At 38.0% G+C, this 13,978-nt stretch overlaps 4 protein-coding genes across 4 annotated transcripts; 1 reads left to right on the forward strand and 3 right to left on the reverse strand.

The window, feature by feature from the left end:
• Positions 1-3,295: 3,295 nt before the first annotated feature.
• Positions 3,296-4,491, reverse strand: SS1G_02995 (hypothetical protein; the record flags this gene model as incomplete). The annotated part of the gene is made up of 2 exons (XM_001596722.1): positions 3,296-4,240; positions 4,327-4,491. 2 exons carry the CDS (start codon positions 4,489-4,491, stop codon positions 3,296-3,298), a joined length of 1,110 nt encoding a protein of 369 aa, XP_001596772.1.
• Positions 4,492-5,513: 1,022 nt separating this feature from the next.
• SS1G_02996 (hypothetical protein) lies at positions 5,514-6,904 on the reverse strand (the record flags this gene model as incomplete). Its single annotated transcript, XM_001596723.1, has 3 exons — positions 5,514-6,464; positions 6,657-6,703; positions 6,757-6,904. 3 exons carry the CDS (start codon positions 6,902-6,904, stop codon positions 5,514-5,516), a joined length of 1,146 nt encoding a protein of 381 aa, XP_001596773.1.
• A 1,449-nt stretch (positions 6,905-8,353) lies between these two features.
• On the reverse strand, positions 8,354-8,629 carry SS1G_02997 (predicted protein; the record flags this gene model as incomplete). The annotated part of the gene is made up of 1 exon (XM_001596724.1): positions 8,354-8,629. One exon carries the CDS (start codon positions 8,627-8,629, stop codon positions 8,354-8,356), a length of 276 nt encoding a protein of 91 aa, XP_001596774.1.
• Positions 8,630-8,946: 317 nt separating this feature from the next.
• On the forward strand, positions 8,947-10,178 carry SS1G_02998 (hypothetical protein; the record flags this gene model as incomplete). Its single annotated transcript, XM_001596725.1, has 3 exons — positions 8,947-9,149; positions 9,207-9,984; positions 10,170-10,178. The coding sequence occupies 3 exons, from the start codon at positions 8,947-8,949 to the stop codon at positions 10,176-10,178; spliced, it is 990 nt and encodes a 329-aa protein (XP_001596775.1).
• Between the last annotated feature and the right edge of the window lie 3,800 nt (positions 10,179-13,978).

Here is a 13,978-nt window from a genome sequence, read left to right on the forward strand (position 1 = left end):
ACAGTGGGGTCCAAGAAAGATATATATCGCTGTGTCAATTATTTATGATATGACTGAGTGGCTGGTAGTACGAAGAATAATCGATATTGTGAAATATAAGTATGCGAAGCTGTAAATGTTTTGGATGTTTTGGATTTACAGAGAACCTGATGATAATCACAAGGTAACTTGAAGGTTTTAGCGTATCGGCGGACGTAGCGGGGCCGGTCCGTGTCGTGTCGTTAGTTTTAGGATTGTTTTCGGAAGGTGGGGAGGAATGAGGTTAGCTAGGTAGGTAGTTGAACCTTTGCAGGGCAAAACACTTTACATATAAAGATGATGATGATGAAGATGAAGATATACTCGATTCTTGTTTGTATCTTACTAAGAAAGCTTGTCACGATTAGTTTTAAATAGTATTTTAATCTTTATTCTATTCCATGCCAATTACCCTTTCAGCTCTAAATCAGGAACAAAAGAAAGATATACCATTCAACCCAACGAATCATTAACAATCACTAACTCAATCTAAAATCTTACAACCCAATGCTTCAATGCTATAGGATGAAACCAGGTGATAAGTCTATAGTGACATGATCGATATATGCAGATAAAGATCAGGGGCCCAAGTATCGGAATAATTCTGAAAAGGTAACACAATTTGATATCTCGGGCGTTTGTTCAATATCTGGTGTAGCAATTCGAAGTGATACACATAAGAATGAAACCATTTTCTATCATTCTCGTACCAGTGTCACGATGAATACGACGTCGAAACACTTTTCCTCTCATGTATTATACCAGTTTTCCAAGGTGAAATGGTCCAAGGTCATATATTCAGGACAATTTCCCTCTTTACTTCGCCGATATTAATATCTATCACTGCTTCATATGTAGAAAATATCCGCGGATAGGAATCCACATGCCGGATATCTTTTAGGAGTACAACCCCGCGTTATCTGTCTATTTTGAACACTAGACTGGTTTGACAAAAGGATCTGATCCGAGTCGCCATGACTTCAACGTAGCTTCAAAGGAGATCCGATATAAGTGTATCTGTCACTCTCTTTCCGTGGTTGGAACCCGGTATCAGATCCACAGATATTTTTCATCGAGATTGGACACAGGAGCCTAATACTACATTGAGGAGCACAATCTTAGATCCCTCATCCTTACATGAGCACCGAATGGGTTTGACAGGAAGCCCGAGATCGAGTCCAGAAAACTTCACGATAGCTTCAAAAGAATATGACAGCAATTACCTGGTATTTTTCTATCAGTATTGGGCACATGATAGTATATTCGCGAATATTCATCGAGATGCTCTTGGGAATGGGGTGTACGGATGCCTATCACTTCCCTCCTTGTGGAAATTTCCCGAAGTCAATGTTCATCTCCAGTCGCCGAATTGTTTCTATGTCAACATCAAACTATTCTAATTCTCAAGACTTATCTTCCTGAATCGTCCAACCACCTTCGCCATCGCGAATATTCATGGCTCATCTTCCCCCAATGATCAGCACGTATCTCACAATCACAACATAGTTCGTCTCTCGGAATCAACGAGTTCCCATTTCTGTTCTCTTCCATCCAACTAGGCTCTCACCAATTATCTCATCACAGTCACAAGTTAGCCTTCCTCTCAAATCCAAAGAAATTTCCCATTCCATTCTCTTCCTTCTATACCCACCACATTTCCCAACGACCTCCTCACTAATTTCTTTAATCAAACTCCTCAATACCCTTTCATGTCCAATATTTACTACAAACCTTTGTACTACTATTTCAATTTCCCAATTATAAATCCAATTTCAAGTTTATTAGTAAAAAAGAACTATACTATATATATCTACAAATTTATTATCCAACTCTTACATCTCTTTTATTCGAAATCTTTCTATCTAGACCCAAGCTTATATACTAGTGCAAATAAACTATTTCAAGACAGATTAGAGAAATATCTCACCTGAATTATACTTTCCAAACTCTATTTCTAGCACCTTCTACATTAACAATATCTAACGCATTCCTATCAGTACTAGAAACACTCTGAATAAAATTCGGACAGGAATCCAATCCTGATATATCTTTCCATCACTTCTAGTTATATGAATAAACATATACATGTTTACATATCAATATCTATTGGGCTTCTTGAGACCAGAAAGAGCATCAGATTGAATTGATTGATTCTCTAGCTAAGCAGTTAAGCTGCGAGTATATATTCAAAAAATGAAGGAATAAGGTTAGGTATTCAGCCTTCGGAATTAAAGTGCTTTGAAATCAAAATATTGAAAGCAAACAAACAGTATACCAAAAAGGAAAGAATGAATTAAAAGTTGAGTTTTGTTTGCTCCTTATATGCATATGCTGCCAAGATCCCAGGAGGTCAACAATATCTCTCCATTTGCTAGAATTAATCCATTAAAAACCCCTTCATCTCTATGATTCATCACTAGAGCTCTTTTGCTTCGAATTTGTCGAGTCATTTCTGTTATTACCTTGGTTTATGGTTTGTGATTTGTGATTTATTAGTCTATCCTAATGCCAGAAAATACCCCCATGACTAAACGACGAGTTCTCTGTAATATTTGACAAAAATATTCCATCTACAAGAAGAATTCGAGAAATGGGAATACATACTAGATACATATAAACTATAATTATTCCCCGCACCACTGAAAGGAATTACTCCATTCAAGAAAGTAATAGATTTCCGAGAATCCAGAATTGGTATTTTCAAGTGATGAGTTAATATTTTGCGAAACTAATATCGGAAAATATCTAATATACTCTATTAATTATATATATAATCTTTCATAATTCAATTCTTCTTTTGTCTATTGTTGATATGGGTTAATAATCGTTTAAGAAATACTCATGAATAAAAATAAAAAAGATGGATGGACGGAGAGAGAGAGAGAGAGAGAGAGAGAGAGAGAGAGAGAGAGGTGGGTGAGTTGTAAGATCGGTTAATCAAGTCAAGTCTAGTTATGGTTTGAGAGCCTTGATATATTGTTAATTCTATCACATTATGAATATATTGAGATGGGAAGTCATAGACCAAATCAAATAATGTTAACGATAGTATCAATTTTAATTTATAATACAGTTCATAAATGTATGATGTATGTAGTTTACTATATGTCTAAATGACAATGGCACAAAAGTTCGCCTCCTATCCAGCCCCCCCTACCCATCCAACACCCCTTTAAACAAAAGAAAAAATAGATTAATATCTCATCCAAGGATCAAATTCTCTAGATAGTGCAGAGTTGAGATAAGTAGAAACATTGATATGATGAGTATTTACCCTCTACATATCAAATTGGATAGGTTTTCCGTGACAGTCTTTTCCAACGATGACCGTCTTGTGTTCGGTACCAAGAACTAACATAAGTTGTGCGCACAAGAAAGTAGCGAAGAGAGTTATGACAGCAATTTCCATGGCAGCAGCCTTAACATATGCCTTTAACAATCTAACACGAGAGTTCCAATCAAAAGTTTTCCATGCATCAAGGGCGCCCAAAACACCATCTTCGGAAACACGTCCACCAAATGTACGATCAAATGGGACGATAGATTCCTCGTTTTCGGCGAGAAGAGAAGCTTGAACACGAGTAAGGGTGACACTTGCTGGAATGAGAACAAGGAAGGCAAGCGCAGCGGTTAGAATAACGACGGAAGCGGTTTGTAGGCCCATGGTTCTGATTTGTTCCGGGGTCATAGTTGATGGGTCAGTTTGGAAGAGACCGTAAGAAAGAGCGAGGTAACCTGGGAGGAAGAAAACGGCTTCTCTGGCGAGAGCATAGATAGCTGTTGCTGGAATAACCTTCTTAATAGTTGTGATGTCTGGCATTCTCTTGTACCATGGAAGTGGGCTAGGTTCCGAGATAACAATGTGCGTCCATGCCAAACTGAAAGGTGCGCAAAGGATAGTCGCAAGAGGAAGGGCGAAGATCCTAGGGAGGAAGATAGAAAGGAAGTTCATTTGTAGATGAAGCACAAAGGTCTTAACAAAGTGCATTCCAACACCACGGAAAGGGCTTTTACATCCGGCGCGGGCTCGAAGATGTCTGATCGTTGATTTAAAGCTTGAAGTAATGGGTTGTTGCTTGACGAGTAAGAGTTCCGGTTCAACTTCTCCTTTAAGATCGGATTTCGTATCGGGATCTTCAGATGCGAGAGGTTCGAATAGAATTGCTTGAGGAGATTCGACCATAACAAGAGTAGGAATGAGTCTGGAGAAGGTATATTCAATCTAATTTGATAGTTAGACAATTAATTCATGACCACAGAAAGATATTGGCAAGGGGATAACCGTGGATGTAACTTTAAAAAACGTACCAAAAAATCCATGAGCAAGAATGCAACAAGAGTACTTCCAATCATCACGACACTCCATACTGGCATTTTGAACTCTTCAGTTGGTGTTTCATTACCTCGAAAAGCATCGAGGCTTCTTCGAGCAAGTCCAAGACTTGGGATCATCTCTCTTGGAAGCATCCCCATGGTGGCGACTTTATGTGAAATTAAGTTTCGATGGTTGAGTTCTAGATGATTTATGTTATGATGTTGATGAAAGTAAAATCGTAAAATTGAAATAGAAATAAATCTCGATTCCGAAAGTTGATGAGAGAAGAGAGAGAGAAAGAAGGAAGGAAGGAGAGAGAGGGACGAATAGTATGAGGCGGCTAGTTAATGCGAATGGGTAAGCGTCATTGTGGCTCAGTCGTTTTAGAAGCCTAAACTATACCAAAAATAGCGATTATATAATACGGTCATCGTGCAGATATCAAAATGATGATTTGTCTACCGTATTCAGTAGTTGCCTCTAGAAATAAATCGAAAGGAGATGAAGATGGGTATTCGGCACAACTTGAACACCGTACGAGCATCTTGATTTCTAATGCGAAAGAAGGCTAGACATTTAATTCCATTGAACTGATTAATATCAACCTTTCAGACATTGTCTACCATGATATGGTACACCTTTCACCTCTCTCCCACCTATTCGGATATACGGAGTAAGAGTCTTACAACATGAGGGATATACGGATCATAACATAATGAATCACTAAAAGTCATCAGTTTTCCTCCTCTTCCTCCCCAACATCAACAAGCCAATATCAATTGAATATCAAACGCAATTGGATCGGTATTTCACTTCATTCCGTTTAAAGTTATCCATGTTTGGATGAAGAAGTCCATGGCATGTTCGGCCAAGCCCCTGAGAAGGACCTCGACTCGGGGTTGTCAAGAATAGATTGACCGGAGTAATAATCCTCATGTGGCTAATGAAGTATTGATGTCTTGATATTCACATGGAATACGCTGCAGCATCTTATGGCGGGGTCAGGGTCAAAATTAGGTACATGCATATGTGGATACTACCTTTGTGATAGGGCTGATGATTTTAATATGAGCCAGATTTATCCATGAATACTCGTGATTCCTCTACAATTGTTTGAAGATATTGTCTATAATCTAATATTTGGTACATTATTTACAACTCTATCGTCCACCTTGTCTAATCAATCAATCAATCCTAAAAGTCTTCCTGCAACCCCATCCCATTCTTCATCCCATCTCTTTCTTCCCTCTTCTATGGCCCCCTTCTTTAATCTCGCCAACTCCTTGCCACTTGTATCCTTAAAGACTTCCTCCAAAATATCTGCAAGATCATCTGCTGTTGTAAATCCCCATCCATTAATGCCTTCCTTGACCAATTCAGGCCAACTAAAGTATTGATCATATCCAACTACTGGTAATCCCGCTCCAAACATATCTACCACCTTCATGGGCAAATCAACACCACTACTACTCTTGTGTAAACATACTCCCAGATCTGCACATGCAAGTAGCGAGGCATAATCTTCAATATCAAGCCATGCGGTTTTGATCGTAACATTAACTAGATCATAACTTTCGGTGAGTTCTGCAATTCGGTCAAGATACATTTGTTTCTGTGGTCCTTTTCCTGTGATGATGGCAAGAATTGGTGGACAATCAAATTCGGCAAATGGTCCATATTTAACGAGGGCATCCAGAAGAAGGTTAAAATCCTCATCAGGCGTCCACGATGTACTGCTAACTAGCAATCGTACATCTCCGTTCATGATAGAATCAACATGATCTTTTGTTTCAGGTAATCGTTGAAGAAAAGCACGTCGCTTTTCTTGATCGGTGATAGGTTGGAAAATGGATGCAGGTCGATCGTGAAGAGTGAATATGGGTGACTTTATCTTATATGGACTATCGCGTAATTGGCGCTCCATGGCTCTCGAAACTGTGAATGAAACTGTTGGTGCCCATGATCCCAAGAAAGCTTCATACCATTTGTAAAGTCGAACGAAGATATGTTTAGAGCCTCTAGTTCCTGCGAGTATAGTCCATCCGTAATTATGCCAATCAATTATTAAATGTGTATTTCGTACAATGCAAACGAGGTATGCGACAAAAAAGGTAGGAATTGATGGAGGGTTCTATGAATGTTAGACAAGCAGTGGACGATGGGTCGGGCACCCTACCTGAACTAGAAGCCATCTTGCTGGTTTTGTAGTATAACATAAAGCTACAAACAAAGTCCATATCTGCCATAAAACCTTGCAAGGGCCCGCGAGAAAGAATGGCACGCTGCCATCTCGTAAAATGGGTGGTGGTAATGGTAAAGGTACGATTGTGATTAGAGGATTATCAGTCAAACCAGAAGGTAGCTCGGACTCTGCACAATGGTTAGCACGGTTTACAATGAAACTCAATACCAAGCTTGCATACCTTGATATCCAATAAGGTCGACTCTTCCACCATGTTTTGCTATACTCATAGCATGATATTGCATTCGAGGACTTCGTCCAATGTCTCCCAAAACCAAAACCTGAACTGAAATTTTAGGCTCGACATGTTCACCGTTTCGAGTAGCCATTGGAGGCGAATGTTTGATATATCGTTTCGGTATGAGGAAGAGGATAATTGTGAAGATGGTAGAAATTATTGTGGCCAATGTTAAAAAGTTCTCTAGCATGACGTGGTCTTTAGATTCGAATGATGTTTCCAGATAGTCCGTCCACCAGAAACTATGAATAGAAGATAAATTATGCCTTCATGATAGAGAAATTCCTAAGCTTATCTGGGAAAAGAAGATGTTGAAATTTGTCGCAAGTAGATACCTTTGGCAAAGTGAAGTTTGAAATTTAAAGAGCGAGAGTTTTGCATGTATCCATATCCTGCTCTTCAAATTTATGATCTTTCAATTCACTCCACTTCATACTTCACCAGATCAAAAGTCGGTGATTGGCAAAATCATGATAAAAGGCGGTCATGGATGGCGAAATTGATTCAAATTGGCTTAGATGCAGGTGATCGTCTTGTCATTCTGCTACTTTAAGTAAAAACCTTGGAAACTAAACTTAATTGAGTACGATTTAATAGCAGATCGAGGATCGAGGATCTTTCTTTTTCCTGTACTATACGTATACGACTCAATTCAACCAACTATCAATCAAGATGGTCTCATTATTTTTCATTTTTTATTTTTAACATCTTGCTACCCAAGTAGGAACATTGAAGCGTGCAGTCCCCAAGCTTAAATGATTAATCTCGAATGTGGTTGGTTGAAAATAAGCCACCGTGACGTTTTACCTTGTAAACCGTGACACTTGAGCAGGTTCGGTAACGTTGCTGAGTCAGATAGATAGAGCAGGAAAAGGTTGTGTGGAGTACCCCAATAAGTTTAAATCGTATTATTTTTGGCCATTCTCAATTGCTTCCGTTCCACGTTATCTTTCAAAAAGGCAAGTGGGATTCATGTTAAGATAATTGATTGGCTAGTAACTGCTCGAATTGCATGGATAGCTTTTCCTAATGGGTAAGCACAGAATCAATCCAGGGGAAAAACTCCAAAGTCTTGGTTGGGCTGAGTCTTTCTTCCTTATTATTGGTTTCTATCAATTCTTCCAAGATTTGTAGGACCATCCATCAGCTTTTAATTCCGAGGGACTTTCCTAGATTGTATGCATTCTTGTACTTGTACTTCCCATTTCTTACTTTTGTGATCAACTCAAACTCTCACGCCCTTCCATTGAGAATAACCAGCCTGTTTAACTGAAGAGTGAGGATATATATCAATTCATTCATTCTTCCTGCATCTGCCAATTCTACTTATCCACTTGGATCGTCAAAGCTTTCTACAATCTACCGGAGGCGACGTATCTCGGCGCAAATCAAAACAGATACGGCAGTGAGATAATTAACGACAACGACAAATATATGTGGAGAGGGGTTGATTATATACGAGCTTCATAGCTCGTTCTACTCATTTCATAGGTAATTCACGAAGTTATGGCCTCATCATATTCTCTGCCAGCTTCAGCAATTACGAATAGTCATCATGGACATGGCCACGGACACGGACATTCACATTCGCATTCTCCCTCACATTCACATTCAAGCCGATCATCACAATACTCTGCGAATAGATCAAGGCCGTTGAATCAATCGACCTCGAGTCTGCATAATAATCCTCGCAATCACTCCGAAACTCTCCATGAAAATGAACACGAAAACGATCATGGTCACTCCCACTCTCATTCGCATGGCCATACACACAGTCATAGCCATGAACACTCCACATCATATCTACCGTCACCATCATATGGTGAAGCAAGTCCTATGTCTGCCAATTTCGAAAAGGGAACATCATTTGGGACTTATGAACCCCCGGTGAACGATGTACATGTTACACCTCACGACCATCATGATCATGACCACGACCATACACACGGTACAATGACAGAGACGAAATCGCGATTTACAAGCTTGATACTGCCATACGCGCAAAAGTGGCCCCTTCTACATACAATTCTAGCGAGTAAAGATTCAAGAAGGATATTTTATTTTATGAGGTTGGCATTCTTCTAGCTTTATAGAAGAATTATACTAATCTGGATCAGTCTTAATTTTGCCTTCATGATAGTTCAAGCATTTTATGGATTCGTCACCGATTCTCTCGGCCTTTTGAGCGATAGTATACATATGTTTTTCGATTGTTTAGCACTTGGAGTGGGATTATTTGCTGCAGTTGCAAGTAAATGGCCACCTAGTCAGAGGTTTCCATATGGATTTGGAAAGATTGAGAGTTTGTCGGGATTTGGAAATGGTGTATTTCTCATGTAGGTAAACCTGTTTTAGATGGCTGACAATGGCTAACAGCTTTGCAGACTTATTAGCATTGAAATTATGATAGAAGCGACTGAACGATTAGCGGAAGGACGAGAAACGAAACGATTAATGGAACTTTTTGTTGTCAGTTCCTTAGGATTGGCAGTCAATTTGGTAGGCATGGCTTGTTTTGGTCATCATCATCATGGACATGACCATGGCGATCATGATCACGGACACGATCATGGACACGATCATGGACATTCTCATGGGCATTCTCATTCTCATTCTCACGACTCTCATTCCCATGATGGGCCTTGCGAACACGATCATAAAAAACAGCCATCGATTCTCCACGATGATCATTCACATTCACATTCACATTCACATGGAGGTCATTCGCATGACAATGAGAATATGAGAGGTATCTTTCTTCATGTACTCGCAGATACAATGGGCAGTGCTGCAGTCATTGTCTCTACAATTTTGATCCATTTTGTCGGATGGTCTGGTTGGGATCCTCTCGCATCTTGTCTCATTGCTGTTCTTATCTTCCTTTCCTCAATCCCTCTGGTCAAAAGTAGTGCCAAGAAGTTACTTCTGACCATTCCTGACGATACCGAATACAACCTACGAAATACATTAACTGGCGTGAGTGACTTGCGTGGAGTTCAGGCTTACACTGTTCCAAAGTTTTGGCTAGGCGATAAGAACCAAACGGTATTAGGAGTCATGCATGTTGTCGCAACTAGAGGATCGGATCTTGAAGATGTTTTGACGAGAACGAGAGCATTCCTTTTGAGTAAAGGGGTAGATGTTGTGGTTCAGGTTGAGAAAGATGGAGATGTAAGCTGTTGGTGCGGAGGAGCTGGCAATAGTAGTCGCTCGAATACAAATTCGAGATTTTCATAGTCACACGAGCTTTATGGATAGGAATTCTTTGATGGGAGATATATTATGAGTTGAGTATAGAATTAAATAGGATATACATGTATAAATGGATATCTTTCTAACGGGCGGAGCACGTTCAGGGCATTTAGAAATACAAGTAGTAGACAATGATACCATGTAAGATTATATCTTCTCTAGTGGGTATTTTTGTGATATAGTTTACGTGTATTATATATTTATATCATATACATACTTTATCTGGTTATATATATATATGTGTATAATTTCTAACTTCCTATATATCAACCCTCTCTTCTTCAGAGTTATATTTCACAACACCTACTCCACTGGGAGATTCTATATTACTACTCAGCTCTCTGTATATACTTTTATTTTTTTGATCATCGCTTGTGTATTGTATGTATGGGTATTAGGTTTGGGAATGAGTAAGTGGATTGCATTGGATTGGGTTGGTATGGTTTACTTTAGTGGAGTATAATATAGGTTAGTATGATATGGTATGATAGTAGAGGATTTAGAGGGGTTTGGTTTTGATGATGTGGTGTTTATGATATGGGGAGAAGGTTGTGGGAGGTTGTATGTGGAGTTTGTGTGTGTGGTGTGGAGAGGGAAGGGAGGGAGGAAAGGGGGGAGAAAAGGAGATGAGTATTTAGGTTAGGGAGTTGGAAATTATTCGGTGGATTGTGAATGGTAGGTGGTTGTTGGGAGGTTTTGTTTTCTGTTTTTCTGAACGAAGGAGGGGGATATTTGGATGGGTGAATGTTCATATGTGTTACGATAGTAACAATTGACTAATTAGGAGAGCTTGGGCCTTGTGCAAAAGCGATCAGATTTCATCGAATTAATATGTGATCTGGGCCACCTTAAGATCGTATGTGCACGCACTGTCAGAAAGCACGTGACTTGGAGCTTTTGGAGCTTAGGATCCAAAAGGATCCAAGGGAGCATGAATATCTATATAACCAAGATGGATTCCCTTTGTATAGAGCTTCGTGCTCAAGATCAATCATTTAGTATATCCTACTATTAGTTACGAATTGCATATCATTATTGTCATTACTTAAGTCCCTGCTTGACGCCTAGTTATAAACCACCTCGAGAGCATAGAGCACTTCCACGTGATCTAGACGGCAAACCTCGTAACAATATGGCCGGATGTTTGTTGGTGGATAAATGAAATAATTATCATTCTAAAAAAGAAATAAAGTAAAGAAACAGAATTATCGATGAAAAGTTCGAATATTAATTACTCTATATATCTCATTTGTTTATATTTATATCTTTTGTTTTTATTACTATTGTTAATACTCAATTTATTATTATAAACTTTTCACTTGAGTGTGACGGAAATCCCTGCTTTCCTCCCACCTTTATTATATAAGAAACCTCAGGTACATTAACCATGTCCACACATGATACGATTACTCGAGATTAGTATGCGATTTAGGTGACCTGAGGATCAGATCCGGACAAGTACTAGGTATCAATGGTTATCGGTAAAGTAAGATCATTGGAGGAATAAATACGATTTCTTTTTGCCTAGCCATTGCGGCTAGGCCATTCATTTGTGTATATATAGAGTAGCTATCCCCATCTACAGGTGCTCTTCACCTGTAGATTCTAAGTTAAATACAATTGCTGGTCTATAAACACCCTTTTGGTCACATTGAGATTATTATATTTATTATATTTACACTGTATTATCCTCATCAAGATCTACTTGTACTGTTCTACAAAAGCTAACTAATATATTTTTATCATTTTCTATTTCTTTCTCTTCCCTTATACCCGTCAGCTTTATTATAGATTTCGAGTAGATTCTTCAATCTCCGAATATTCCTTCAAATTTCGCTCTCTATAAATATAAAATACTTTTTTGATTCCTTATTATATATTATATAGAGTCTTTCTAATACTTGCACTTTACATCTGTTTAATCACTTACATTCAAGATCACATCACTAACTTTACTTTTCTTGCATGGTCTGAGTAGACTTGATTCTTTATATTTAGATTAAGTTTTCTTGAGGTTCTTATTATCTTTTGAGAATTGTTTTTGAGTTATTAATTTGTGCTGTCAGGATTCTTAATATATTGATTTTTAAATACAAAAAGATGAATTGGACTTTATATCGAACTTGGTAACTTGAATGAATGATTAAAAGTTTTTAATCGTATAAGACTTTTAAATCTTTAAGGCCTTTATTGAGCATCTCGGGAATTAAAAGAAGTGATAACGTGGTTTATCAGCGAGTCGTCACTTTTTCAATATCTTTTATCATTCAATTTCAAGACGCGATATTTCAACAAATTATTATGAAAATACAATCAAAAGAGGCCAGAATAATCTTAGTTATTGAAGCTATTCAAAAATCAAAAATCTTACAATTGAAAAGACTGCGAAAATCTATAAAGTCCCTCGAACTATATTGCAAGATAAAATAAATGATCGAATTTATAAAATGGAAACTTAAGCAAATAATCTTAATTTGTATTAAAAGATTGGGTGGAAGAGGCCTCTATATTGACTATATTACTACGTGTGTAGGCATATTAAGATCTCCTCTTGGTATCCTCGGAGGGGACCAATATGCCTGCTTATGGTTCATCTAATCTAGCCTGTTTAGGTAACCGTATTACTAATCACGACACGTGATTAGTACCGGTAACTTCTATTCCTTTTAACAATTTGATTGAAAAAGAAAAAAAGATGCTTATTCAATATATTATCGATATAGATGAAAAAGGATTTGTATTTAAATTAAATAATATAGAAAATATAACGAATTATATTCTCGAATCAAAAAATATAAAGAGAATTGAAAAGCTCTGAGTTTATTGATTTATAAAGTGTTATATAAAATTAAAAATATATTTTAATTATATTTGTTAAAGTGAATGGTTCCTGCGTAGTACGTGCACAGGGCACTAGTCCTATTAGGACTAGATTGAGAAGCTCTCTGTAAGAGAGCTTCGCACTTCCGTAGAACCTAGAAGAATGATTAACCTACTAGATCAATATTATCTCAGTGTTACGAGGTTTGCCGTCTAGATCACGTGGAAGTGCTCTAGGCTCTCGAGGTGGTTTATAACTAGGCGTCAAGCAGGGACTTAAAGTAATGACAATAATGATATGCAATTCGTAACTAATAGTAGGATATACTAAATGATTGATCTTGAGCACGAAGCTCTATACAAAGGAAATCAATCTTGATTATATAGACCTTCATGCCTATGGCTAGTCAGGACCGCTGCGCGGTCCTGGACAGCCAGCGTTCCTCAGCGGTCCATAACGTGACCTAATCACGTTACCTTGGCTTAGTCATGTGACGCGGCGTAGAAGATAGCCGTCGTAACATTAAGGCATATATTAATTATATCATTAAGATTGAATTCTTTATAGCTTTCAAAATTGTATATCAACAATCAATCACCTTTCAAAATATGAAAGCTGGCTTTCGAGGAACAGGTCTAATACCATTTGACCCTCAAACTATACTCTCAAAATTAGATATTCGAATTCATACACCTACTCCCCCCACCTTTTGGTTTAAACCTTTGGATCTCTCAAATTCCTCACAATCCAATTGAAGCTCTTTCTCAATCAACTTTAGTGAAATCTCGAATGGCTCGTTATCAATCAAGCTCTTCTATACTTATATTCGAAACTGTATTAGCTTTAGCTAAAGATATAGAGAGATTGGTATATGAAAATATACTTCTAAGTACAGAAAACTGTATACTTCAGAAGATAAATAAGGTATTAAGCAAATGTCGATATGCGAAAAAGACTCAATTACGTCAAGGAGGAGTATTTACTGAACAAGAAGCTACAGATATATTATCTCAACAAGAGATTGATATTCAGATTCAATACGACAAGCGTCAAAATGAAGGGAATTCTAATAGGGAAGCATCTTCTAATAGA

Source organism: Sclerotinia sclerotiorum, genomic scaffold, assembly GCF_000146945.2.
Source record: "Sclerotinia sclerotiorum 1980 UF-70 scaffold_3 genomic scaffold, whole genome shotgun sequence".
NCBI lineage: Eukaryota > Fungi > Ascomycota > Leotiomycetes > Helotiales > Sclerotiniaceae > Sclerotinia > Sclerotinia sclerotiorum.